The sequence below is a fragment of the Gopherus evgoodei genome, chromosome 10, assembly GCF_007399415.2.
Source record: "Gopherus evgoodei ecotype Sinaloan lineage chromosome 10, rGopEvg1_v1.p, whole genome shotgun sequence".
Lineage (NCBI taxonomy): Eukaryota > Metazoa > Chordata > Testudines > Testudinidae > Gopherus > Gopherus evgoodei.
Window position 1 is genome coordinate 20,574,505 of NC_044331.1, and position 27,931 is coordinate 20,602,435.

General features: G+C 42.0%; 2 protein-coding genes across 3 annotated transcripts in view; one reads left to right on the forward strand and one right to left on the reverse strand.

Annotated features, from left to right (window-relative positions):
• The window catches only part of FAM227B (family with sequence similarity 227 member B), a 213,552-nt gene that overhangs the window by 173,604 nt on the left and 12,017 nt on the right, over positions 1 to 27,931 (forward strand). Inside the window, exon 17 of the mRNA XM_030577357.1 lies at positions 27,357 to 27,542. Coding sequence (XP_030433217.1) covers positions 27,357 to 27,460 — 104 coding nt within the window. The 3' untranslated portion in view covers positions 27,461 to 27,542. The remainder of the gene's footprint in view (positions 1 to 27,356; positions 27,543 to 27,931) is intronic.
• Positions 1 to 27,931, reverse strand: part of GALK2 (galactokinase 2) — a 75,534-nt gene that overhangs the window by 5,422 nt on the left and 42,181 nt on the right. For both annotated transcript variants that reach the window (XM_030577359.1, XM_030577360.1), the window contains 3 exons: positions 21,793 to 21,891; positions 18,599 to 18,751; positions 11,944 to 12,154 (listed from right to left, as the gene is read on the reverse strand). In XM_030577359.1, the coding sequence (XP_030433219.1) occupies positions 11,944 to 12,154; positions 18,599 to 18,751; positions 21,793 to 21,891 (463 nt within the window). The remainder of the gene's footprint in view (positions 1 to 11,943; positions 12,155 to 18,598; positions 18,752 to 21,792; positions 21,892 to 27,931) is intronic.

Consider the following 27,931-nt stretch of genomic DNA (forward strand, 5'->3'; position numbering starts at 1 on the left):
ATTTGTTTCTGTAATTTTTAATTTATATTAGACGGCTCCTGAGTCAGAAGATTTTTGCTATAACCAACACTTCTTTTTAAAAGCTCTGTTTTTATACTGTTTGAGGATTTCAAACCAAAATGTTTATTATAGTTTTGATGATTTTATGTATGTTCTAGCAAGAATTACAAGGTGGATGAAGTGATAGACAACTCTTCATGCAAACAGTTTGCAAGGTGCTTTAGCATCACGTTACAAAGATTAGAGCCGGTCTGACCCTTTGAGTCCATAAGATTTATTTTTTTTAATAAGAAAGGGAAATCTTGCTCAAAGAACATTTTTGCCAAACATATTTTTAAACCAGTTCTAATATATAACAGTGATCCTTCCACTCCCCCTGCTGCCCCAGAAGCTGAGGTTAGGCCACCAGAGTCCCCAGGCCCTGACCCTGTAGTCAATGCGAGGTTTGAAGAAGTTCCATTGCCAGACTCTCTGCTGTTAAAAGCAGTGCATGGTTGAGACACGCTTCACAAGAAGGCAGCCCTACCTTTTATTCTCCCTTTGATCCAAAGAACTGCTGCTTGTCATACCTCTGGGTCGCTGTGGGGGTAAAGGGATGTCAACCGATTGCTGGGGCAGCCAACCCCTTCAGAGACAAAAGGACACTACATACACTCCCTAGAAACCAGATGGAAGGTGGGACTGGGAGGCCCAGGTCTCAAGTTCACACCCAAAGGTTTAGGGGTAACCAGAGTAAGAAGGGGCATGTGAGAGTTCTGACCCATAGGCTCTAAAGAGAGAAATTATACAGGATGGTTGTCAAACAATTCCATATGATGTATGCTGGCTTGCTAGCAGCATGCTTACAGTTGAAATACCTGAAACGTGAAATTATGAAAGGTCATGTTAGACATGGAATCCAGTCAGTGGGTTCCCTTAGAAGGCTGATCAAGCACTCTAGTTACATCCACTGCTTTAGGGCAGATGTGACAGACATGGCAATTTTTGAGGGAGACCTTACTGAATTAAGTTTAAGTATCTTTGAGGTCCATTGTATTAAATGAATAGTTTATGTATTACTGTTGGCCAGGATTGTAAGTAACCTCTCAAGGCAGGAGATGTGGCAGTTGTTAAATCTGGGTGTTCTATGGACTTTACTGAACAACGTGGCATACAGACCTTTGGAATAAAAAGTGTTAAGTGGTTTTCCTGGGGAATACAAAGGAAGAGGTGAATACAAATTCCCTAATTCCAATTATGCAAAAACCCTGCCTTTTGAAGCTATGCCCTGAGGAGAGGGTCTTTGTCTGCCAATTACCAAAGGCCAAGATCAAAAGCCCAAGCTGCTCTCCCCAGCCTGGGTTCTGGTTCTGCATGTGAGATGGTTGTGAACGTGTAACCACAGAAAAAACTCAGTTGTGGGTTTTGAAGGACTGACACTTAATAGAGCCCGAGGTTGTAGTTGGGGTGTCCTCTTGTAAGCTTTATAGCTTGCGTGTAGGTGCTTGTATTGTTCCTAATATGTCTTCTCTATAATGCTTTCACCTTAAGAATAAATGTGCATGCTTAGAAAGAGCAATATGGTAACTTAAAACTGCCAGGCATTATGCTGTTCATTGCTTCTGGAGAGAAAGCTAAGCACAGATGCTGGCCTGTTAGGCAGTCTGGCTTGCTGGGAACATCAGAGTGGAGGCAGGGAACTGTGCAGCCTGGAAAAAAACCCATTCGGGAGAAAGAGAGCTGTGGGTTTCTACCCAACAGAGGTGATGGCTGAAGAGCCAGGAACCTAAAGTGGGTGCCACTGGTAGACCATGCAAGGGGAATACAAGTGCATTTGCCCTGAACTGTGACAGAGGGGGCATGCACAAATCAGCCTCTGGATCTGATATTCCACCAACAGCTACGAAAGTACCACTTCAACAACTGTTTCTTGCTTTGGTCACCACAGGCAGATTTGGGACAATTCTCTCCCCCTTGATTGCACAGGTAAATTATAATCTCTGCAGTTAGCAGAATGTTTATTGGTAGATAGTGTTTGTATTCAAATATTGACATTTTAAATAAAGTCATGTTTCCATTAGCACTTAGTGTAGATTCCTGTTATGGTGAATCCAGAAAAGTGCTCAAGGTCCAAACACTGTCCCTCATGTAGGTGATAGTCTTTAAATAGAATGCCTCTCACCAGTGTGGCCTTTAGTCTCTGTGCAAAGAAACCAGTGGGAGGAGACTTTGAGAGCTTACTCTTGGAGGAGGCTGTGTCCACTTGGCCTTATGTATTGGAGAATTGTCAGATTCATCTCCAAAGGCAAGAGAAATCTTTCCAGTTGGAAGTCCACTCACTGTACTGAGAGTTATGAATGCTCTTAGCTGCTTCTCTAAAAAAAATCTCTTTTTCAGACACTCTAAGGAAGAAGTCTCATCAAAATACTAAAAATCTAAGTGCACAGACTCAATCTCCTTATTGTATAGGAGACTATCCAGATCTAGATGTATCCTGGCACTGTCAAAGCCACTGGATCAGGAAGGCTCAGCGTATCTAGCTCCTTGGTTCTAAGGCATTCAGATCCACTGATGGATGTTGAATCTGTCTATTTTTTTGGCACAGGAGGAACGTTCAAAGCCAGGGTTTTCACCAGTTCCATCAGGGAACTCAATCTGGAGGCCAACTTGAAGTCATGGTTAGAATGAAGAAAGATCTCTCGGGTGGGTTCTTGGATACAGGCAATCTGCAGATTCATCACCAATACAGTAAACCCCCCTGTCTCGTGCTTCCAGATCTGAGGCTGTGAGGGTGAATCCAGTGCTTTCCCTGTGGCCAAAACCAGGCACAACATAGTGGTGTCCCACACTGTGCCCATAACATGTCCTGTCGCTACCTGTAGCATCACCAATATCTAACTCTCTTTATTTAGAATAAAAAATTAGCTAATATAAATTAGGACTTCAAAAGAGCTACACCAATTTACAGCTGCTGAGGATGATGTACTGAGCCAGATTATAGCAAATGGGCTCATACTATGTGATAGGTAAAACAAAACAACTTTTTTTCCCTTTGGTGATAATATTCCTTTGTTTACTATGTAACTCAACTACTACTTAATAAAGATGAATTGAACATGGCTGCCTTCTGAATACAAGCTGCTTTTAGAGTAGATTAAAAAAAATGGAAAGACAGGAATGTCCCTTGGAAGCTCAGTCTCATTGGAAATGTCACTGAGCAACAGAGGAAGCTTAAACAACCATTTCTGATTTATCTGATGCATTTGGAGCTGTGCTTTACCATATATTTCCATCTTTTTGTTGCTTCTGTAGCTGTTTGCAATATGTGTTGCAGAATAGTGCCTGAGAGTTCAGGATTGGCAGGGAAAGGCTGCTCGGCACAGAAACCAGAGCGTTCTTTTTGAGATGATTTCTCTTTAAATATTCTTTTCTTATGAAGCTATTGTTTTACAGCAAGGAGATTTCTAAATGTGCATTCATTTAGGGCATATCTGAAGTTGCGTGAGAGATTGCCATAGCTCACACTCTCTTGTAAATCACCATTGAACAGTAGTAACCCAAAAAATGAACTGAAAACATGTCTGGTTTCAATTTTAAGGTAGAAGTCTTGCCAAAGGCTGTATTTGATTCACAGACCACCCTTTGGTAAAGCAATGCTTTACTGGCCAGATTACCTTAAAACACTTTGTGGTTGTGTTATGCTCATCATGTTATGTATTGGCAACTAGAATGGATCTTCTAACTGCTGGCTGCTAGCCAGAAACTCTGTCTTTGACAGCATTCTCTCATGTCATGAAGACTCCACAAACTTGACATTTGGTTTGACTATAATCTAATGTTATCCTTTCAAGCAATTATTACATTCAAAATGACAGAAACTGGTTTTGTGTTCTTGTTGTTTTAGACTCCCTTGCAAACATGACTCTTTGCCAAGTGAATATCAGTTAAGAAATGATATCATTAGATGAAAGGTTTCTGTTTTTTACAGTTTGGAGCTGTAAATCTAAACTTGGGGAAACCACAAGTGTCATAGATACGACAGAGCATAGCAGCAATCCAATCCGAAAAAATTAACCACATGCTTAACGAAATCTTTTTATAGTGTTTGCCTCCCCATACCCCCGAGTCTGATGCTATATACAAGTAAAATAAACTTCAGGCTGCCAACCATCTTTGTATTCAACAGGCACTGCCTCTGATTCGGAAACTAAGGATATACATAAATCCAGACATGTGCTGCAAGCCCAACTTCCACATTAGGGCTATCTAAATACTCACTGCCATGCAATCAAAAATATCAGCAGTAAAACTGATATTTCTAACAACTGGATCTATGTCTGAACTGGAGGCCACTGACCTAGAGAGAACAACAGCCACCACTGCACAAATAGGAAAAGATCTGAACTGACGGTCCTTGGATAAGAGCCATATAGCCAAGGAAGCTTAGATGTGTGCAGGAGATGACTATCCCAAAATCATTTACTATGTAAAAAAAAATATTGGCAGGTGGCCTTATATTTTACAAAGAGAACAGAATGATCGTTGAAGTCTCAACCTACCGTGGCCAAAGTGGCAAAGGTATAAAACTTACAGATGCACAATACAAATCTTATATCTGAGCTAGGAATAGAGCTGTTTTAAAGAGCTACGACTATTACAGAGTCATCAAAGGTGAAATCCTGCAGTCCCTACACAGAGGTTAGACTCCCCTGAAGTCAGTGGCAATTTTGCCCGGGTAAGGATTAAGGGCTGCAGCATCTTCTCTGTTACCTGGCTCAGAAGGATGCAAAGGAGCTGCAATTAGGACACTAAGGTATGTTTACACTACAATTAAAAAGTCAGCTGGGTCTGTCAGCTGACTCAGGCTCATGGGACTTGGGCTAAGGGGTGGTATAGCTGTTTGAGTTCAGGCTGTAGCCTGAGCTCTGTGACCTTCCCAGCTTGCAATGTCCTACAGCCTGGGCTCCACCCCAAGCCCAAACATGTTCACTGCAATTAAACAGCCCCTGAGCCCGAGCCCCACGAACCTGAGTGGGTCCTGCAGCCTCGTTATGGGCTCTGTGCACCTGGCCTCCATGTTTCTGCGAAGGACTTGCCCTTAAATGACTTCTTCCGCGCCATCCAGAGCCCTACTCAAATGGGTCCAAAACATTCATTGCCTACTAACTGCCCTTGGAGGAAACATTGGGATTTTTCATGCACCGAGGGCTGCAACAACAAAATGTAGAAATCTTAAGACTAAACTGCCATTAATGAAACCTTGTCTGAAATCCACATAAAGTTCTTTGAAAAAGCAAACAGCAATAGGCCAGGGACTATTAGTCTCAAACAAATGTGGGTTAGTTAAATATAGCAGAGAACTGTACCATGGTTGGGGTTGGGTTTTTGTTTTTTGGTAAGGTCATTTTTGAATTTTAAGTGTATGAAAATCGTTCAAACCCATCCACACAGCTGCCACAGATTTTTTTTTTAAATAATAATTAAATGTGGTTTCCAGTAAATGGTATTATTTGTTATTACTTCACTTTCAGCAGATTCATTTCTTTGAAGTTTCCTGCAGAATTTGACCTTTAGCTAAAAAATCAGCCTCTATTAGGCTATACATTTTGTCAGGTCTCACTGGCATCTGCTTAAGATACATTTCACTGTATATTAATGAACTAAACATGGCTCATCTCTGAAGATGTAGTAGGGCTGCAAGGAATCTATCGTAGGGGAAGAATTCACCATCCAAAATCTTAAAGGGAAAGATTCTGCCACCTTTAAAAATGTGGACTATACCTTTCTCTGTAAAGTGTCCCATTGATTTCAGTGGAACTATTGGCAGAGAAAGATAATACTGAATGTGTGTGACTGAATCTGGCCTTTAATATAGACAAGAAAATGTTGCTGTGTGTGTTATATTTCATCCAGGGCAGATTATGATTCCCCATCCTCTTACCCACAATGGTGAGTTGTTACACACACAAGGCATCTCAGTCCCTCTAATGGGCCTATTCCTATGAGTAACTAAAAGGGGTGTCGATTAACTGCAGTTAACTCGTGCGATTAACTAAAAAAAAATTAATCGTGATCAATCGCACTTTAAACAATAGAATACCAATTGAATTTTATTAAATATTTTTAGATGTTTTTATACATTTTCAAATACATTTATTTTTATTACAACACAGAATACAAAGTGTGCAGTGCTCATTTTATATTATTTTTATTACAAATATTTGCACTGTAAAAATAAACAAAATAAATAGTATATTTCAATTCACCTTATACAAGTATTGGAGTGCAATCTCTTCATCATGAAAGTGTAACTTACAAATGTAGATTTTTTTTTTGGTATATAACTGCACTCAAAAACAAAACAAAGTCCACTCAGTCCTATTTCTTGTTCAGCCAACTGCTAAGACAAACAAGTTTGTTTACATTTACATACGATACTGCTGACTGCTTCTTATTTACAATGTCCCCTGAAAGTGAGAACAGGCGTTCACATAGCACTTTTGTAGCCGGAATTGCAAGGTATTTACATGCCAGATATGCGAAACATTCATATGGCCCTTCATGCTTCGGCCCCCATTCCAGAGGACATGCTTCCATGCTGATGATGCTCGTTAAAAAAATAATGCGTTAATTAAATTTGTGACTGAACTTGGGGGAGAATTGTACGTCTCCTGTTCTGTTTTACCCACATTCTGCCATATATTTCATGTTATAGCAGTCTCGGATGATGACTCAGCACGTTTAAGAACACTTTCACTGCAGATTTGACAAAATGCAAAGAAGTTACCAATGTGAGATTTCTAAGGATAAATATAGCACTCGACCCAAGATTTAAAAATCAGAATTACCTTCCAAAATCTGAGAGGGAGGAGGTGTGGAGAATGCTTTCAGATGTCTTAAAAGAGCAACACTCCGATGCAGAAATTACGGAACCCGAACCACCAAAAAAGAAAATCAACCTTCTGCTGGTGGTATCTAACTCAGATGATGAAAATGAACATGCATCGGTCCACTCTGCTTTGGATCATTATCGAACAGAACCCGTCATTAGCATGGATGAATGTCCCCTGGAATGGCGGCTGAAGCATGAAGGGACATATGAATCTTTAATGCATCTGGCATGTAATTATCTTGTGATGCTGGCTACAAATGCTATGTGAACACCTGTTCTCATTGTCAGGTGACGTTGTAAATAAGACGTGGGCAGCATTATCTCCTGCAAATTGTAACCAAACTTGTTTGTCTGAGCAATTGGCTGAAGTAGGATTGAGTGGACTTGTAGGTTCTAAAGTTTTACACTGTTTTATTTCTGAATGCAGTTATTTTTTGTACATAATTGTACATTTGTAAGTTCAACTTTCATTATAAAGAGATTGCAGTACACTACTAGGTCAATTGAAATATACTATTACTTTTGTTTGTTACAGTGCACATATTTGTAATCAAAAATAAATATAAAGTGAGCACTGTAATTGAAATTAATATATTTGAAAATGTAGGAAACATCCAAAAATATTTAAATAAATGGTATTCTATTATTAACAGTGCAAATAATCACGTGATTAATCACGATTAATTTGTTTAATCACTTGACAGCCCTATTAACTACTCAGCAATGTGAATAAATTGTTCATAATCTAGTCCTCTGAAAACAGAGCAATTGCATGAACCTTTCCTGAACACAACCCCACTCCCACCCCCAGTCAAGACATATTTTAGAGATTACGGCTCCTACTGGTTTAATGGTGGCATTTTTTACCACAGAAATGCCTGCCCTCTAAAAGTGCTTTTTGTTGCTAAAGTAGACCGACCACTCAATTATTAGTCTATTCTAGCCTTCCATATAAGCTACACATGCACTCTGCTACCCCGCAGCTGCAGCCTGCTAAAGAGCGCATATGTGGCAGTATGTTTAAAAGTCCACTTCCAAATATGCCTTTCTGTGCCAAAAAAAAAAAAAGTTACAGTGAGTTCTTGCATTGAGCTCACCACTCTTTTGGACTACTTTGCAGTGTGAGTGAAAGACTATACAACCCCACTCATTCAAATTGCATTGTGGTTTGAGGCTTATTTTTTCAGTAGCAATATTTTTCCCGATTTTAACGTTAGTTTTCTGAGTAAGGGTTAACTAGCCAAACCCACAGATGCTTTTAGCTCCCATGGTGATTCTGTTCCCAGGTTTAAATGTCAAAATTAGATTACTGTTTTATATGTAAAAAGGAAAAATTGGTTTAAGACTATCCCATTTAAAAGAGAAAAACATTTTATGGCAAAAAGAAGACACTGTTTTACAGAAGATTATCCTGCTGCGATGGGATTTATAAATACACAACCTTCCCACCACCACTGCAGCCTAAAAACTTTATGAAGCAATCAAATCCAAGCTGAAACTATAGTGAACTGCACTTTAGAAAGTGAATAATTAATAATAAATACTATTGGTTCTAGAGAGGGTCCCAAGGCACAAAGTGTAGGTGTAGGTCCAGATCCGACCTTCTCCTAACTTTGGGGGTTTCAGCCCCAGGATTTTGATTTGGCCCAGACAGCAGCAGTGGAGGGTGAGGAGATTCAAAGGTGGCTCTAAGCAATTTCGATACCTCTCTAATCCCAAGGGAAGTGGGGTGATGTGGTGTAGACAGCTAGCTTCCCCAGTGTGGGAGGAATCCTCAGTTACCTGGTCAAGATCAGAGGGGTAGCCGTGTTAGTCTGGATCTGTAAAAGCAGCAAAGAATCCTGTGGCACCTTATCTGACGAAGTGGGTATTCACCCACGAAAGCTCATGCTCCAAAACGTCTGTTAGTCTATAAGGTGCCACAGGATTCTTTGCTGCTTTTACTGGTCAAGATGGCTTTTCAGGGTCTTTGTGGTCCAAACAGTGCAAAGAGGCTGGAGGAGAAGAGCCAGGATCTGGCTCAACGGCTACCTACAAAGTTTGGATATGGAGCTCAGTTGTATTATGATCCCTGGTTTTGGTTTGGTCCCACCTCTGATTTGCCCACTAGTTAAGGAAAGTGTGCTGCAGATCTCAAAAAATTCAACTTCTAACAGGCTTATGTACATCATTGCAAATTCAACTGCAACTATTCTATTAAACAGTCTTGTTAAACCGTGCAGAGAGGGGTCATGCAATTGGTTAAGAAGCCTCACTAAAAGGACATGGAGAGGTCAAATTGGAGAGAATGGGAATTTTTAATATTAATAGAAGGTAAAGAAAAAGGTGGACCTGACTGAAATGTATGTGATAATAGCCAGTACTGTAAAGTGAGAAGTGTGTGCGCATTATTTCTTTCCAATTGGCTAAAAGAAAATAGCCCAGTTGGAATCTGCAGCATCCCTCTTCTGTATTGTTATCCCTGGCTTCATCCAGTGTGATGAAGACATGGGTGAAGCTTTGAGCCACAAAACCAACATTTCATTTCTCCTCTCCTAACCTATAAGCATCTAGGGGGAAAGGTGCTGAGACTAATAAATATCTGTAAAAAATGTCCAGGTTCTTATACAGGATGCAGTATAAGCACAGAGCATTACTAATAATGCTTTGAGAGATGGCAGAAGTGGAAACTGCCATAAATTTATGTTCCGCTATAAAGGAAAAACCAGAATCCAGCAAATAATTTAACTAAATTCTCTCCAACATTTTTGCTTTCGTTTGCTATGTTTTTCACAGTATCATAATGACAAAGTCTGGGTTGTTTATCAGTATTTTCTTCTCATAGCAAGAAACCAGGCTCTGTCATTAGGATACAGTGTAAAATACAGCAAACAAAAGCAAAAATATTTTTTCTGAAGAGGCTGTAGCTTTCCAAAACCAACATAAAGTGTAATTTGTTTGGTGTATAACAACAACAAACAGTTGATTTGATTTCTTCGCTCTGTGTCTGTCTTATTTCTCTTTATATCTAATTTTGCAGGAATCTGTTGTTTAGTTTTATCTTGTACAAATGCAAACAGACTTCTGCACAACCCATTTTAATTGGCTTTATCAAACAAGATCATGGTCACGCAAATTTTCAGAGATTTTGTTCAGTGAACATCTGCAAACACTAGACAGAGCTATAGTATAACATTTCCTTGGACTTTCTTCTATTGCTTTTATGTCAACATTTTTCATCCAGACTGGTTTTTTTTAAGTCAAAATAACGATCTGTATAAACAATTCAACTCTACTGAGCCTTAAAAGTTAGCTTTTCAAACCAGAGCTATGCAATACAGTCATATCTCTGAGTGACTATTCTTATACTGTTTCATACGGGGGGAAGAGGGGAGGGGATAGTACAGGAAACTGAGAACTGAGAACCAAGGAGTTCCCATGAAAATGGAAGTGTGTGGTGTAGGAAAGGGGCAGAAGAAAGAAAAAGGTTATTCAGACCCTGCAATATCTAAGAGCACATAGTTCATGTAATACAGGTGTTATGGATATACAGACACTCCCCAGGTTACGCAAACCTGACTTGCGCAAATCCACACTTACAGGAAAAGTTCCATAAATTCTGTAAGCTAGAAAGGTTGGTGTTTTTTTGCATAATGGTCGAGTATACGTTCCCAACTTACGCAAAATTCAAGTTACGCAAGGCATTCCGGAACGGAACACTTGCGTAAGTCGAGGACCATCCGTACACACGTCAGTATATTCTACATATAATGCACACAGGTATTATACAATCTTCTCTAGAGACGCAGGGCCAGATCTTGGTCTCTGATTCCATACTCGCATCTCTCCAGCATTGCAAAGGGGTAGACAGCTGTCCTAATTGGGTAGCTAAGCATTCTGGGTAGCTTAGCATGTCAGGGGAATCCTGGGATGGCATAAAACTGGCATAGCTGGCTCTGTACCACCTGCTCCCACCTCTGTTTATATGGGGTGTTCCAGGGCCAGCCAGGGTAATGAGAAGGCCTGGGTGGGGGGACACTCTGCCCCCCCACCCCGGCCCCACACACACACGGGAGAAAGATGCTGGGGAGGAGTGGAGAAAAGGAAGAAGTGAGCGAGCTGGTGGCAGGAAGGGAAGGGTTGAAACAGTCACAGGAGAGTGTTTCAGGCAAGCTTGGCTCTTGGCCCCACAGGATTGTGTGCATTCTGCGACAGGCACATTACGTTCTGTGCCTTTTTCTCACATCTTTTAAAAGGCATTTACTACAGTTTACCAGAATGTACCCAAAGCTCCCTAGCCACAGGGGGACAACTCTGACCCCTAGACACAGCAAGCGAGACAGAAATAGTTCTACCCAGCTTTATGCATCTGGGGCTTCCCATGCTAGAGTAGTTCTGGGTCCCTGCCTCCCAGGCCCAGGAGATGGGCTCAGGCCAGCAGGGTTCAAGTGAGCATGCTAAAAATAGCAGTATGGACATTGCAGCTCGGGCTCGAGTGCGGGCTCTCAAGCCCACCTGACCACCTATACTTGAGAACCCAAACTTCAGGCTGAGTTGCAATGACCACACTGCTATTTTTAGTGCATGCGCATGAATTAATTTGCAACACATTTGTGTGCTTTAGAAATCATCCCCCCAAAGAGTATATTGCCCCACTGTGTAGACAAGCCCTTAATCTTTAATGTGAGTTAAGGAATGGTGTTTAAAATTGGTTTCAACAAGACTCCATTGAAGTGATTGCTAATATGGGTTGGTTTTGATAGAGCTGTGCTTTAAAAAATTTCTGGAATGTAGATTCTTCCTAAGCCATGATTCTAAGATGGCTTGGATCTTTCCACAACAGCCTCTCAAAGTGTTTTACAAACTGGTTTTGCTGGAACTATGTTTAAATTCATTTCTCTATTTCAGTATAAAGATGGGAACAAATGGCGCTTATATCATAATAATATCAGTTCTTTCATCCAAGAAAACCTCCCACAGGGTCCTGCTGAACTCTTTTGGCAAGATTTCCATGTCCTTTACTTATAAGCACATAGACATTTTACATAATACAAGCTTTTTAAAATGAAAAACACCATCTGATGTACACTCACCATCTTGCGTGTTTTGACTGAGGATCTGAGTGCGGAGCTCCTCAAGGCTAATTCCCAGGCATGTACAAATTTCCTCTACGCTGTAAGGCTCAGGGTGAAATACCTCCTCGACAATGGTCAGCATTTCCTTCAGGCTAACTCCTAGCTTGGCCTGAACATCTTGGAGCTTCAGCATTTTTTTCCATTCTAGGCCTTTTGACTTCGAGAGAAGCTACAATGTGAAAAACAGACAATACCACACACTGTAGTTTGAAATTGACATGAAATATTTCATAAAGCAAACAGATCTTAAAACTGATTTTTTTCAGCAAAAGCCATCAAGCCTTACACAGTAATTAGTGAATATGTTTATACACAGATATAGTTACAGAAAAGGAAGATTTCTGTCAATCACAGCCCAGAAAAATTAAGCATTTTTTTTCTTAAAACACTAGCCAAAAGCTCTTATTGATATTACATATGTCCAGTCAAATCAATGATCCCTCCTTTTCCACACAGGCTACCCCCTCCAACTGTTATTCACTTCATAAAGCCAATTTCAGGCATTTACTCATACACATTCCCCAGTACAATAGCACTGGAAATCCCAGAACAACTTGCTATGTTATTTGTCTTTGATCTAATATTGACAGCTCAGCCTGATAAATCCAAGTATCAGAGGCTGTTATAACCTTAACTTCCTTAGAAGAGCCCTGGAGAGATGGATGACATGGTAAGGTTGGTGCTGGACCCTTAAATGCAAACTTGCTAGTGTACAGTATTTTTTATGACAACATTCTATTAACACTCATTTTCCAAGAGAGCCTCAGTCTTACCAGTATAATGATGCTTTTTCTTGAGGCATTCAAACAGGCGTTTATGTCATATTAAACTGAGAATGCGTTCTGCTCTCAAGTGTGCTTATTGAATGGGGCCAGAATTTTCTCCATCGTGGGCTCTCTTTCTTTTCAATAAATATTGGTTTTAAGTTTGTTTGAAAGCATTAAGGCGTCAATTCAGCAAATCATCCCTTTCCAGCAAAGCACTTCAGTGGGGTTAACTTTCAGGTTAGTGGGTTAACTTTCAGGTTCATATGCTGAAAGTTAAGTATTTGCGTTGTGTAATTGAGGCCTATAGGAGAGCTGTGACTTTTCCAAGACCTGGTGGATACTTTTTCACACACAGATTTCTGTGGTCAGTTATAGCAGGATACTGGTTGTTTGCATCACGTGTGAGCTGCTGCCCAGCTACTTGCTGCAGTTTCTCACTGTCCCGCTTCCCCTCAAGCCTTATTCTATACGGGCCTTTTCAGTTTTTGCTCTATTGCAAAATTAACTACTTTTGGTGCCCTCTAGTGCCTTTCCAAGGTTGATGTGGCGCATTCTAGAGCAGGCAAACAGGTCACATGAAATCCTAACCGCATGACTCTGCAGCCTTTTAAAATACAGACATGTATGTTCACAGCCCCAGAAAGGACCAGCATTGTCTAGTGGCTAAAGCAGGGGCCTGAGAGTAAAGAAGTGTCCTGGCTCTGGCATTGTTTCTGAGCTGCTGTAGAAGTCACCTATGGCCTGGTTTCAAAGATACTGAGCACCCAGAGCTCCACAACATTAATCTGCATATATCTCAGTTTCCTCACCTATAAAATGGGGGTGTTATGGGGTATACAAAGCCTGCACTAGACAGGAAGGGGTTAAGGAGCACCAATAGACTCAGGCAGCCCCACCCCATCACACCTGTGAAGTATGGTGGACTTGGAGGAGGAGCTTCAGAAGGGAGAAGCCCAGCTCACAGGGCTCTAGCCTTGGGAGGTAGACAGACCTCTCATCTCAGCTCCCAGAGAGGAGCAAAGTGGCGAGACCAGCTGCCTTAGCTTTCCTATGAGTGTGGAGCAGTAGTACAGTTGGCTGGAGGGCCTTATGGACGAGGGGGTGGGTGGGTACCGCTCTGAATTTCCGTTAGTTTAGTTTTCTTTCCTTTATCATGTTGGGTGCTGTCCCCAGGGTAGTCCCTGCTGACCATGTGAGCCCCCTGAGGAGAAGGTGGACAGATGTAGGAGGTAGTTTAGGAGAGAAGCAAGAAGCCTGACAAAGCAAAACCCAGGGTAGAGGGAAGGCATGGACTCTCCTACAGTCTCACTGAGGAGGCTAGCATAAGGACACCCCAGGCAGAAGGGCTGGAAGGACTAGTAGCCTGACCCTGTCCTGATGATCTAATGCGAAGTTGTGGCAACTGCTGAGTTACCCTCTGGTTTACTGGTGTAAATGGATGACGCTAAACATGAACCAGCTGGAAGTCCAAGTCACAAGATGAATGTCTGGTAAGCGGAGATACGGAGAGAAAAATCCTTCAGTGCTATATCCAGCCAGAAGGCAGGGCGCCAGCTGGTGAGTCACTGTCGCAGTGGGTAATGTTTCCTTCACATATTTAACTTTTAACTTTAATCTTTTATATCTTTAATAGTTGTCTGTAAAAGTGATTTGAGATCTTCAGCTTAAAGATACTGAAGAAATGTATATTATATTACACTAATGATCAGCATCTTGTAGCCCTCATTACTTTAAATTAAACAGGTGTAATCAGTTAGAAAAACCAACACAATGCTTTCTATTATCTGAATAAATAATGCACTGTATTATTAGTAATTTATGCCACTGGTACATTACCACATCCTTCCCAATTCCTTGAAGAGAGAGGCTACATTTGAAAGGAGCTTGCTATTTAGATACGCTACAGACTAAACACACGGAACAGAAACTGATCACTGTAAAACATTTAGTAGCTGGTATTTTTGTGATCATTCTAAACTTAAGACAACAAAGTTTCTGACCATTTTTAAAGAAAAAATCCCACCCCATTAACTCAAAATACAACCAACACCAGACCCAGAAAAGAAATAGGAAAAAATCCATCTATTGAATTTACAGGAATACTGACCCCAGAGTTCAGTGTTTCCTGACAGTAATTGATCAGATGGAGCAAGGACCTGAGGCATCCTCAAGCTACTTCTTAACTGCCAGGATACACCCTCTTCTTCTGGCCCTTACTGCTCAATGTTACAGTCTCACTGGAACACTATAAATGTATGGCCATCTGTCGTATTGGATGATGACATCACAACATCTTGTGTGTGTTTTTTCTGTAGCTGATGAGTCAATCTGTAAGGGGCAAGGTCACAAACACATGTCTTACAGAAATGTGTAGGCACCCACTGAAGACCTGGCATGACACTTGGCCCTTTTTTCCAATCACTTTTTCACATCTGTTTTTTTCCTCAAAGTGTTTGCAACATTTATTGATAGTTGTTCTACATTCGGATCTGTCCTTGGCTCTGTCTTCAAAGTGACCAATATTTATGCCGCATGAGTTGAGATTCTGCTTAAGGGTGTCTTTGAAGTGTCTGTATTGGCTGCTCTTCCTGCTCTTTCCAATTTCATGTAAGGATGAAAGGACTCTTTTTCAGGAGTCTATCACCACCCATCCCAATAACATGACCTGTCCATTTCTAAGCTTACATTATAAGTAAATGTGAAAACAAAGTATATCCTAGTCAATGATGGGACAAATACAAACAATGATTCATAGTGAGTATTGGTATACTTAGCCTTACATAACAATACTATCCCAGTACTTTGCAGTCCTCTAGTACCATCTGAGGGCCTTTCAGTACTTCACAAACATTAACGAATAAACTTTACAGCACCCATTAAGGTAGACAGGTAAGCAGGCATTATTAATACCATTTAACAGATAAACAGAGTAACCTGAAGTATAGTACAAAGGAGTAGAGGCCTAAATTTTTGCTAACATTGAGTATCCATCCTGTGACATCTCTGGTGTAACTTTCAGAGGCAGGGAATAAAACAGGGTCACTCACAGAGAGTGGTTCCCAAGCATAGCAGCTGCTGAGCCCAGCACAGGAGATCCCAGGCGTCACCACTAAGCCTGGTGAAATCATCCCTGCTGCAGTCGCTGGCCCCACCAAGTCTGCACCACATTCAGCCCGTTTTCCAGTCTGGCCCATAGAGGTGCAGCGTCATTTTCCATTCCTGAGCTTCCCTGTAGAGGAAGGAGCAAGCAATGTTGCTCTGCCCCAGGCAATGGTACGCAATGGATATATGGCTGTGAGGCCATTGTTCAGAGGTGTTTAGCAACCATTGACTTCAATTGGAGTTGTGACCATGCTCAGTTCCTCTAAAAGTCAGGCCCTAGCTGTCCCAAACAGGGCACACATTACTGGATTACTAGGCCTAACGCTAGAAGTCTGAAAATCTCTCCTATTTTTCAAGAATATCTGAAACAGAAATTCAGTATCTAGCAGGTTGGGGGTTTTTTATGATAAATTCAACAGTTTAATTAAATATGGTTCTATCTTCTTTTATTTGTTGGAAGTAGATGTTTGACCTCAATTGTACACAAAAGAATAAGAGTCAAATGATGCCCTGGCCAAACATAACCTACTGCAGGGCACCATGAGAATGGATTAAATAGTCTCTGGGTTGAAGACTATGGTTAATAACTTTGCTCCTCTGGCACAATGTGTAAATATCTGCAAGGGGAAGAGTAAGGAAAATGAGTTCAGAGCTACAGGAATGAAGGACAAATACTACCATCAAGACATCCATCAATAAGAATGACCTAAAAAGCTGTGCTGTGAGGCCTAAGATGCTGTTTCCTACATCTGTTAGCTTATTAGTTCTGCTGTGTTAATAGTACCTAAAAGACAACCCTCCCTCCCCTCATCTGCCCACCTTCACCCCTCTATGACCTGTTCCTAAAGGAAACAGGTTTTTTCTGTCTCAACAAATTTTTTATTGTGCATGCAACTATACATCTGGGCAACATGTGCTTAAAAGTGGGCAGATGTGAATTGTTTCCTTAAAATTGCACAGCTGTGAAAGGTCCTTTTTCAGGCATTGTGTCATCTCTAGCAGGTGGTGTAACATCCATCTTTCCCTCTTTTCCTCTTTAGTTTGCAACACAGAGCAACTAATCAAAGTCATTTTAAAAGCCGGTGCAATTCACCTACTTTGCTTTATGAAACAACACTTAAGAAGGTCTCACAAATGGTCTATTAAAATCGGGGACATGAAGATTCCTGGACTCTTATTTGAATTAGCTTCCAAAAGAAACAAGGACAACCCAAGTTAGTTGAGGAGTTATTTAATTACCCCAAGTGCAAGGTTTGTCATTCCTGCCAGGAGCCAGTCACAGAGAGGTCCTAACCATGATTGCACTGAAATCAATGAGAATCAATGGGAAAAGAAACTGACCATGATCACTGGCATTATCACATATCTCTTAAATACACACACAACATGGTACTTTCCAAGCTACAACCTTAGTATGGTTCCAACTATCGGTCCATACAGGATGCTTAAAAAGTTTCACTGAGCATTAAATTCTCTTTTAGAAAGTTACACCAACAGCCATAATAAGGTATGTGTTCACTCAGGTTCAGTGGGCTCCTTTCCTCGTACAGCTTGCAGAGGGATGAGTATGAGGTTTTATATCCCTTCCAAACCTCTTTTTCAGCATTAATTGTTACAACTCTGGCTATTCTTCTTATCCCTACAAACGCCCCAGACCCTCTTTGAATCTCCCTTAGCTGTTGGCTTCAACAACATCCAGTGGCAATAAGTTCCACAGTGTAATTATGTAAAGTCTCAGCTGAATTCTCTGATCCAAATTTTACTTTCTCACAGCAATATAAACTGGGAGTACGTCACACTTATGCCAGTGTAACTGAAAAAAGAACAGTCCCCTTTATTTCCATAACCAACTGAATCCAAAGCTCAAATCGGAATATTGCCAAACACTGGGGCTTTTTCAATCCAGATCCAAATTTGAACTTTCCCAAGATTTAGATTGCTCAGATTCAATCTATTTTAGAGACAGGTTCAAGCTGTGATTTGGCATCCCAGTCCACATCCAACTCCGCAGTTTGGGTTCAGGCCCATCTCTATGCTCAATACAAGTACACCTCTACTTCGATATAACGCTGTCCTCGGGAGCCAAAAAATCTTACCGCGTTATAGGTGAAACCGCGTTATATCGAACTTGATTTGATCCGCTGCAGCGTGCAGCCCCACCCCCCCGGAGCGCTGCTTTACCGCGTTATATCCAAATTCGTGTTATGTCGGGTGGCGTAATAATGGGGTAGAGGTGTATCTGTTTCTAATCAACACTTCCAATAGCATTTGAATGGTTCAACATTATATCCTTGATTACTGCTTTCTGCTTATCCCAGTAAATACACATCTATTTCTGTACATACAGAACTGCCATGGAAATCCATTTGTTTTTCTCCACTGCCTTTTCATTATCAAGGTTTAATTAGAAGCCCTCTACTTGCATTAACTGAGAATATTTTTGCTGAAAAGGAATTAATTTGTTCTATCCATACATGCCTAATAACCAAGAAACTCAATAGTGCTAAACCACAGACCCTACAACAAACAATAAGGGTCTGATCCCAGATGCCTCACACTTCCATTGAACTCCGTGGGAGTCTGCCTTGCAACAGGGTAGAGGGGTCTGGCCCTGAGAAGATAAAAATGTCAGTTAAAGCAGCACCTGACCTGGTGTTAAAGTAAAGCTGTGACTGGTCAGGGGTGGAGGAAAGCACATACTTGGATGAAGGTTTCATTAGAGTTTGACAAAAGCCATACAGTACCTTTGTAGCCAGACGACACTCCATCACCCTAATATTGTAATGAGAAGTTGCTGCCTTATTCATTTTGACACAACTGTTAGCAATAACAAAAGCTGCTCCACTTGGAAGTCTCACATCAGTTGCCCTCAGAGGACTGAACTCTATCAGCTTGGCCTGTTAAAAGAAAAATGAATGGTCAGTTTTAATTTACTAGCAACCAGCAATGGAGTTGGCTCAATAAATCAAATGCATTTACCTTTGCAAACTTTTTTTCCTCTCAAGAACCCACAGATGGTTAACCAAGGAAACTGACATGAAACAGTGAGAAAAGCTATTTAGCCCCAATGGTCAAGTTACAAGAAAACCTGAAGCCTCTTCCTGGGAGCTGGAATTTATGGCTTCTCCATTAAATGCCCTTGTGTTTTCAGAGTTTCACAGAACCTATTTGTAGGCAACACTTTTCAAAATAACTTCATTTTAAGAAGATGCCAGATGGCATTTGGGAAACTGAAATACAGCTGGGGTGGGAGTGGCAACACCAGAGCATGGGGGTAGTAAGAACTGAACCCTAATGTGAGAGCGGGGCCCCAAACACAGCCTTGTATCTGAACTCCCCACAGCCACCATTCCAGGGTGTTCTAAGTCTTGATCCAGGTCTAGCCCCAGTAATTACAAAGTATATATTTAATCAGTGGGCTACATTTCAGTAAAACACCCAGACTGCTCTCCCTGAGGGAGCCTGCAATGCAAATCAAAGGACTAGAAAAGCAGGCAGCCAGCTCATTTTGATGCAGCACATTCAGGCTCCAATCCTACAGTATGTTGTGTGGCAGAGAGCTTTTGTACCTGCAGGGCTCCCATCAGAACCAGCCATCTGCCCATGCATTGCAGGATCAGGGTGATGTGCAAAATGACTCTCCTAAAAACTAGAAGGCTTCAGACACTTTTTGTTGCTTCTGTAGACTGAGCTTGCGGTGCACACCAGGGGCTTCTTGCCTTCCTCCATTACAGCCCACAAGGTCCCCATGTGCCACCCTCCCATCCCCCTCTAGTTCAGGTACTTCCTGCAACACTCCACATCCCTCCTGCCAGGGGCGCTGTGTGTATCCCATTCCCCTATGTTCCCATAACAGGATTCCCCAGTATCCCCCTCATGCCTAGTGTTCTGTGTGCACCCCACTCCACCCTCCCACCATGGCAGGGGGTCTGTTTCCCCTCCCCATCCCCATTTCTCTTGTGACTGTTTCTGTTTTAGCCTACCAGTGTTTCAAAATCCCCTTCTTACAGGATACAGGTGCTCATGCTTCCCAACTGGGAATGCGAGGCACTAATGACACACAGACCACGTGACTAGGTATCAGGGAGACAGTGTCACATCCTAGCTGTCACCAAAAGCAGTAGGGTTCTGCCCACCGATGCCTAGAACAATCCCTGAAATTTTGGCACTGACTGGCTCTGGGTTGAAAAGTTATTGCCTTGCAGACAGACAGAGAAATGCCAGTGAGTAGGGTGTAGGGCCTCGCTTCACTCAGCCAATTATTGCCTCACTTTCCCTAGCAACAGAACTGGAATAAAATATTTCCCTGTCTCATAGGCCTGTGGTGAGGTATAAAATGGGTACAGCATTTTGTGCCCTTTGGGTGAACTGGGCTATAAATCCCAGTAACTAAATCCTGCAGGCTGTGATGTCATGAAGAGATTAAAAGCACACCTAGCTCTTACTTTTCACTGGGGTAGGTGGTATATTGCACACTTTGTCAGGGATCTGCTCAGAGCAGACTGCAGCTCTATAGAGCACAGACCTGTTACTGTTTTGGCACCCTGCATTTACTGCATGGGTCCATGAACAGCGATGGTGCTAACCAAACAACAGGTGGCCACATGCCAATCTGCTTCCAAGCCATGTATTTAGAGTCCCCATCATTGTCTTAACCCACTGGGGCTTAGCATTATTTTGCAAATATCAAGGGAGAGACTTGCTTCCCTTTAAATGCCCTCTCACTCTGCGTACATACCCCTTACGGTGCTCACCACTTTCGGAGTAAGAAAACCGTTACCACTTTTGAACCATATAAAACATTTCCACTTAGAGAAAGCCAAGGTGACTGTATGTCAAGAAAATGTGTAACTTCTTTCAGCACTGCTGCAGCTGCACAGGTGCTACCAAAAGTATAAGCTGTTGTGTAGATTGGACGTAGGCCCAGAAAAGTGGCAATGTTTGGGCTGTCAGAATGCACTCATGGTGGACTTGAGAATATCCAATGTATTCAAAGGATGAGCGCATTTTGCATATAAGTGGCAAATAAGAGAAAACGCCATGATATGGAGCTAAGCCCCTATTACATGCTGTGGAGAGATACAGTCACCAAGTGAAATGTTAAGCATTTTACAACGGATGGCCAATGTAAAGGTTTCTCATGAATGGCTGCTTTCATTTCAATAAACATATTTTTGTGAGTTTTAGGTTTGATGGCCCAAAGCCACACGCATCTTTTTAGACAGTAGGCAGATCCCACTGGAAACGGTATTTTTGCAGCACTTGTGTATAGCTCAGCAGGTCGTGTATGGCAGTGCCCATTCATTGGTTTCTCATGCTTAAGAAAGATACCTTCAACACCCTAATCAAACACTAGCATTTATGAAAACAAAGTCTGAAAAATTTGTGTAATTCCTCATTGTAGTTATGAGCAGGGATTTGAAGCAATCAAATTTTTGAATTGCTCCGCTCTGGCTCCGCTCCAGCTCCAGGCATAAAACCTACTGGTCTGTGCTCTGGCTCCAGGCTCTGCTCCAAAGCCCTGGTTATGAGCAAATCTGGCAGCTTTACTAGAATGGGTCTGTCACTAGAAGTTCCAATAAAGAATTCTTGTGTTAACTAGGGGATACCAGCCATTTAGACTTCATAATGTAGGAATTACTCGAGGTTCAGTGGTGCATCAGCTGGCCAATAGCAAGTCTATTACTCCTCTTTCACATCCCTTCCTCTCCCATACAGCCTTTCTAGTCTCTTTCATCTCTCACTCTCATCTTCTTAGTCCTACAAGCCTCTCGTGTTCTGAAGAGTGGTATTTCTTATACAGTGAGGCTCATATATACTCACATCTTCATTCGTGCATAATCCGTGCCTGTACTGTTTTGCCCAGCTATTGGTTCCCTGTATCTTTAATACGAACAGTTGTAATGTGTTGCTAGTTTACACTAAAAGAGCCACGTACAGTTCCTTCTTCTGCAAGGAATGATATGGACTGGTCCATGCCTCCTCCCTCCGTGCCAATGTACCGTTCGCTCTTGGTGCAAATTTCTGCAAGTTCCACCTAAGGAAACATTGGAAGTAAAGTTTGAGTAAAGATAAAGGATGCAGCACATACATTGCTTACATTGACAGACTGCAGAGGACAGTGAGATACTTCTGAGATCACCCTTCCCGACACATTCCTTACCAATAGACTAAGCTTTGGATGCCATGCAAGTCTGACTCTAAGATGGTATCACCATATAGTCTTTCTCCTTTTGCTCTGAACCATACCAGGATCTCCCTGACTCCACTATAGCCACTGGCACTGGATGCTTATCAGAGTCTCCATTCTAGCACCACTCCTCCTTAAATTCCCTCCCCCAACCCTCATTCCACTTCCACACCTGTGTCTGAAATTGTGCTTCAGTACTGACTGAATACAAAGTATGCTCCCTGGTAACTTATGTTATCCAGGTAATTCACCTTACTGCTTGTAATGTGTCGGTTTCATAACTAGAAGTTACTGGTTGAAGCTGAACTCATGAGATTTATGACTTTGCAGAGTTTCCCCAATTAGGGACCTGATCCTCCAGTGCTCACATAGGCAAAACTCCAAATAATATCAGTGGGACTTCAGCCTTAGTAAAGAATGCATGATCAGGTCCCTTCAATAAATCATCTGGGGTCTGGCTCTGACATTCTTACATTAAGACTGCCTTACTTGGCAAGTCGCATCACTGCCCATCTCAGAGGCACAGTTCCTTTTGGGCGCTGGGCATGTGACAATGCCACAATCTAGCCCTTAGAGATGTATGATGATCTTGTTTTACAAACCAAAACGAACAAATGGTCAAAGGGCCAAATTCTGCCCTTGAATGTGTGTGTGGCTCCCACTGAAGTCAATGGGAGCACTGTGTATGAATCCAATCCCAGATATCGGCCCAGTGGACTTTGGTCAGCTGTGTGTAGTAGTTCCATGACTGTTCAGGGGCCTGTTAATGTCTTAACTTTCTTAAAGTAAGTAAATAAATATGGGATTTGGGCCTTCCCAGTGCCAGTCTGTCAGTGGCTCCTCTCCATTCCCTAGGGAACATGCATTCCACTCTCTGACATGACACCCTAATCTAGAATTTCTATAACCTGTAAACACCAGAGTGTTTGTGTGGGGCTTCATCAATGTCTTAGCGGTTTTTGACACCTACAGATGAAATGGTTCATGTTATCACTGCTGTAAAAGACACTTCACAGCAAAGACATTAAAGCCAGTCCCTAAGGAGCCTCGGAGAATGCTCTAAGAACATTTTATAACGATGGGTAAAGGGGAAAGCATGCGTGGCTGTACCAGCTCATCCCATCAAGCACAGGGTAGTCAGCATCATATGCACAACAGGGAAGAAAGGAAAAGAAAAAAGAATGTAGCAAAGCAGCAGCATGATCTTCAAACCAGGAGCAAAATCAGATTCAGATCCCACAGCAGGGACCTGAAACAAGATAACCACCAGAGTAGGGACATTAACCAGCTGTACCACACAACTGTAAAAGGTAGCAGATAAAGGCAGTAAATCACCACACATTGAGGGAGGTATGTGTGCCTGCCTGCTCCTTCACTCAATTTACATAAAGCCACTGGAAACACAAAGCTGTAAAGTGTGTGCTCAGAGCTATGCCATCAGACTGAGTGGCTTGCAAATGCACTAAAGGTTGATTTACTTGGCCCATAGTGCTACTTATGTAAAACGCTCAATAAACTTCAGGTTGATAAGAAGCTGTCAAAAAACCATTACCAAACTACTCTAAAACTGAGCAGATAGGAGCCCTTTGAGGCAAACATCAAGGAGAGTTCAGATTGTCCTCACAGCACCATATTGGTGCCACAGTGTAAACAGACCCACTTACACCAATCTAATTCTGAAAAAAAAAAAAAAATCTAAAGACAAAGGGTCTGCTTTCCTATGGATGCACAGGATCTTATAGGGGTAATTGATCACTAATGGGAATCAGACAGCTAAATCCCCTGCACAGCAAATAGAAAATGGCCAGGCCACAAGCAAAGTTTTAACTGTTGTCCCTTCATACATTTGAAAGATGAACAACAAATAGGGATTGTGCCTCCTTTGCTTCTTGATGAAGTATAAAAACAAAAAGCCACACAGAGGTGTTCCTTGTTGCTTAATTTTTTTTTAACCTTAAATGTATATCAGGAATGTCAAGCCTTAACTGAAGTCCATGTTGTCTCTCCCCCGCACCACCACCACCAAAAATAAGAAATAATTTGTGAACGAACCCTTACCATGTAACAGTCCACCCAACATTAACAATGCCCCTTTTCCTCTTAAAATAAACAATGAAGTATTTGCATAGTAAAAAAGACACACCCACACTGGCATACACAGGCACGCACGCACGCACACAATGCAGCTTGTAGGTGCTCCCTCTCCTCTGCAGCTGGAACAGTCCATATACTCAAACTTCCATGTGCTCCCCATCACCAGGGTGAGCCACACCGCTATACTGCTCCCTCCCTCCTCCTCTCCCAAAGCAGTGATACCTCCTCACTTGTTTTTGTAGCTACTTGTAAGGAATACTGGACTGGGGTCCGAGCAATGCATCAGCTGGACAGCATTGGAAATCTCTCCAGAGTTTAGATGCATGCAACCATCCCATTTGAAAATCTGATGTATGTGTAAGATCTGTTTGTGCCCTGAAATATCCAGGTCTGGATTTGCGCACACATGTTTCTAATAATGTAGCCTAAAATGCAGCTCTTGAGGTGCTCGTGCTGTATAATTTGCTCTCAGGCATGGAAGCCAGAGAAATGATTGTTTCATTTGCAGATTTTGGGAGGAAGCATAGAAAAACTCAGACTGGACAATTCTCCCTTTGCTTTGGATACAAGTCATATCACCCTCTGCACAGATCCTCTACCAGTCAACTTGTGAGGTTAAGGTTGTATACACTTTAAAAAAAGGGAGGGGGGAGGCTTGCAGCTGTGGAATGTTAACAATTAGCACATTGCCACCCCCGTCCCTTCATATGTTCTAGTGATCCACGCCTCGCTAAACATTGGTTCTTGCTTTGCCCAGCCTGCCAGCTGTCCAGCTGTGTGTGCTGGGCACACAGCACTGCTGGAGCCTTGAGCAACCTTTTTTTTCTTTTTTAAACTCAGCAAAGAATGGCAGGACCACCAAGTAGGACCTGGCAGGGGTTGAAGAACTCTCTCCAAAAGACAGCCCCAGGCATCCCTGAAAGACTTGGTTCCTAATTTAAACAGGTTCACGCCTACACAGACTGGCCTTCTACTAGTAGTAGCAGAGGGATAGGACCAGAGCGGGTGAAGTAGTCGTTTGTGCAAAAAAGCAGTTTTTACTCACTACTGAAGCAACCAGCCAAACATTTGCTTTTTGGTAAAACAAAACTCAGGGAAGTGGGACTGTAATCCTGGAAGCTGAAGCAGAGATATGGAGACGCCGAGAGCCATGGCGTGCGGAGGTTTTATATTTAGAAAAGGAGAATGGTCTTCTGACTGAAACGGTGAGCTTAGAGCCCAGGTCTCTAGCTCTATACACCTCTACCTCGATATAACGCGACCCGATATAACATGAATTCGGATATAACGTGGTAAAGCAGCGCTCCAGGGGGCGGGGCTGCGCACTCCGGAAGATCAAAGCATGTTCGATATAACGCGGTTTCACCTATAACGCAATAAGATTTTTTGGCTCCTGAGGACAGTGTTATATCGGGGGAAAGGTGTATTTGACTTCTTGTCTGATCCAGAGTGAGAACCCTACCTCACGTGTCAGAATGCATTACAATTTGCAAAATTCTTTGAGATCCTCAGATGGGAGATGCTATAGCAATGGAAACTATTATTATTAAAAACAGGCAAGCTGGGGAAAATTAGGATCTCAGAGATAAGAGGGCTTCTAAAAATAACAGTTCTGCAGGGGGGAAAAAGCCAGATGTGTGACTCACAGAAAATCTTCTTGCCCATGCATGAGGACACAGTGCCACTTAGGTTTAGCCAGCCACTCCTGGCATCCTAGGTAGAAACTGAGGGCCTAGGCAGCCACCCAGTTTTCCTATAGCTTGAGCAGCCGCTGGCCCTTCCTTTTCTCTCCCATGGGTTCATCACTTCTCAGTCAAACCACAATACATGAATGGTTCCCACACATTCAAGACCCACAACTGTTAGCATAGGTCCCATCCCCAAATTATGTATCTAATAAATGGCATTTTTGTCATACACTACATCTTCAAAGAACTTTACAAACATTAACTACTCAATTCTCACAGCACCCCTGTACGGCAGAAATTATTCCCCATTTACAGACAAGGAAACTGAGGCAAAGATGTTTGTGACTGGTCATATAAATCAGTCCCAGAAGTGGAACTAAAACTTTAACATTTGTGATTCCCTCCCACCGCTGTGCTCCTTCTTCTCAGCAATGCTGCCTAAACTAACTGTTTCTGGAGCAGGTTTAAAGCTTTTCCGATGTGATGGTAATATACGTAACACAAAAAGACATAGAAAAATACTAACATCAGTGCACAAAAGGACCAGGAAAACGGCTTTAAAATCCCAGAAGAAAAAATGACTTCATGTACCATGTGAATGTGAACGTTCCCTTGCCTAATTCTTTGAAATCCACACATTCTCCACAACCTCTCACTTCTCCAGTAACTGGCAAAAAAGGGAAGAATTCTAGCCCCACTACCCCACTCAGATGTGGTAAGTGTGGTAATGTGGCTAGAATGTGAAATAATATTGCTAACACAACATGTGAGTCTTAAGAGGGACACAGAATCCCATTGCAGGCTACAGGTGTGTAAATTAGCAAAGTAGGCCATTTAACTGAGCAGTAAAAATGACCAAAACACTTCAAAAAATAGTTTTCTGGATCTGAGCCTTCCAAGAGAAAAAACAGGAGAAAAATGTTCCTGAGTACTGTGAGTAGCTAAGAACTTTTCGGTTAGTAAAGACCTGGGTCAGAATTCATTTTCCCTAGATGACCCTAGAGGTAATTTCACTGTATCTTCTATCATTTTTATTTCACATGACCTCAAATGACCTACATCAGCTATATGATAATCTGCATAGGTTCATGATAACTCACCCACAAGCCCAGCTCAAAACAATCAAGTGATCTATTACACTCCAGAATGCACTCGGCAGAATACACAGCACAATGCAATGCTGTGCTATATCTTGGTTGTTTAGCGTAATAGCCATTTGATAATTAATCATTTAGGGTCAAATCCTGCAGTTCTTACTCAGGTGACAGCTGGGGAGTCAGAAGCCCTGGCTGGACCGTGGAAGGGGAATATAGGTGCAAGTGCCCTGAACTGTAATATTGTGAGTAGTGGATCTGCCACCATTCAGCTCTATTGGCCAAAACTTCCATGCACGTACTATAGCCCTTTAGTACTATAGATGTAGTAGTGACTGCAGTAATGTCCTATATCATGAGAGAGGAGAGACCTATCTGGAAGACTGGTGCTTAAGTTTGTTTTTATTTTGTCCGTGGTTATCCCTTACGTCTTTAGGTACGTTCACGTCATCTGATCCTGACCCCAGAGCAGGCCTCTTCGGATTCCTTTCTTCCTCTTATTCCTCCCAACATCTCCTCGCCTACCTGCCACCACCATGAATTGCTGGCACCTCTCCTCCTCCTGCCCCCAGAGACTGAGCATGTCATTCTCAGGAAACGACTAAACTCCACCACCAATCTGGTAAGCAGGTGCCTCAAATATCATAGCTTTCCAACTCCTGCCTCACAGACAAACACAATCAGGACATTAGTATCTCTTGGCCAGTTCACATGGCAAATTGGCAGTGCTTAACTTGGGGGATGTTTAGCATCAAGGAGTTATACAAGATACTATGTTTAGCATTTTTTTTCTGTTTATGCAATAAAAAGAAAATATAACTACATTTAGTCAGAATGTGCCTAATTAAAACAGAACAAAACAACATTATCAGGAACAGAATCACAGCACAAAAAATTCATTCTGTTACCTAATGTTGCACAGGAGAAATCCTATCATTTGGAAACATGCAAGAAGTAATAAAAATTGTAAGCAAGCTGCTGTTTCTCAAGCACTTTAAAACGAAAAGTCTG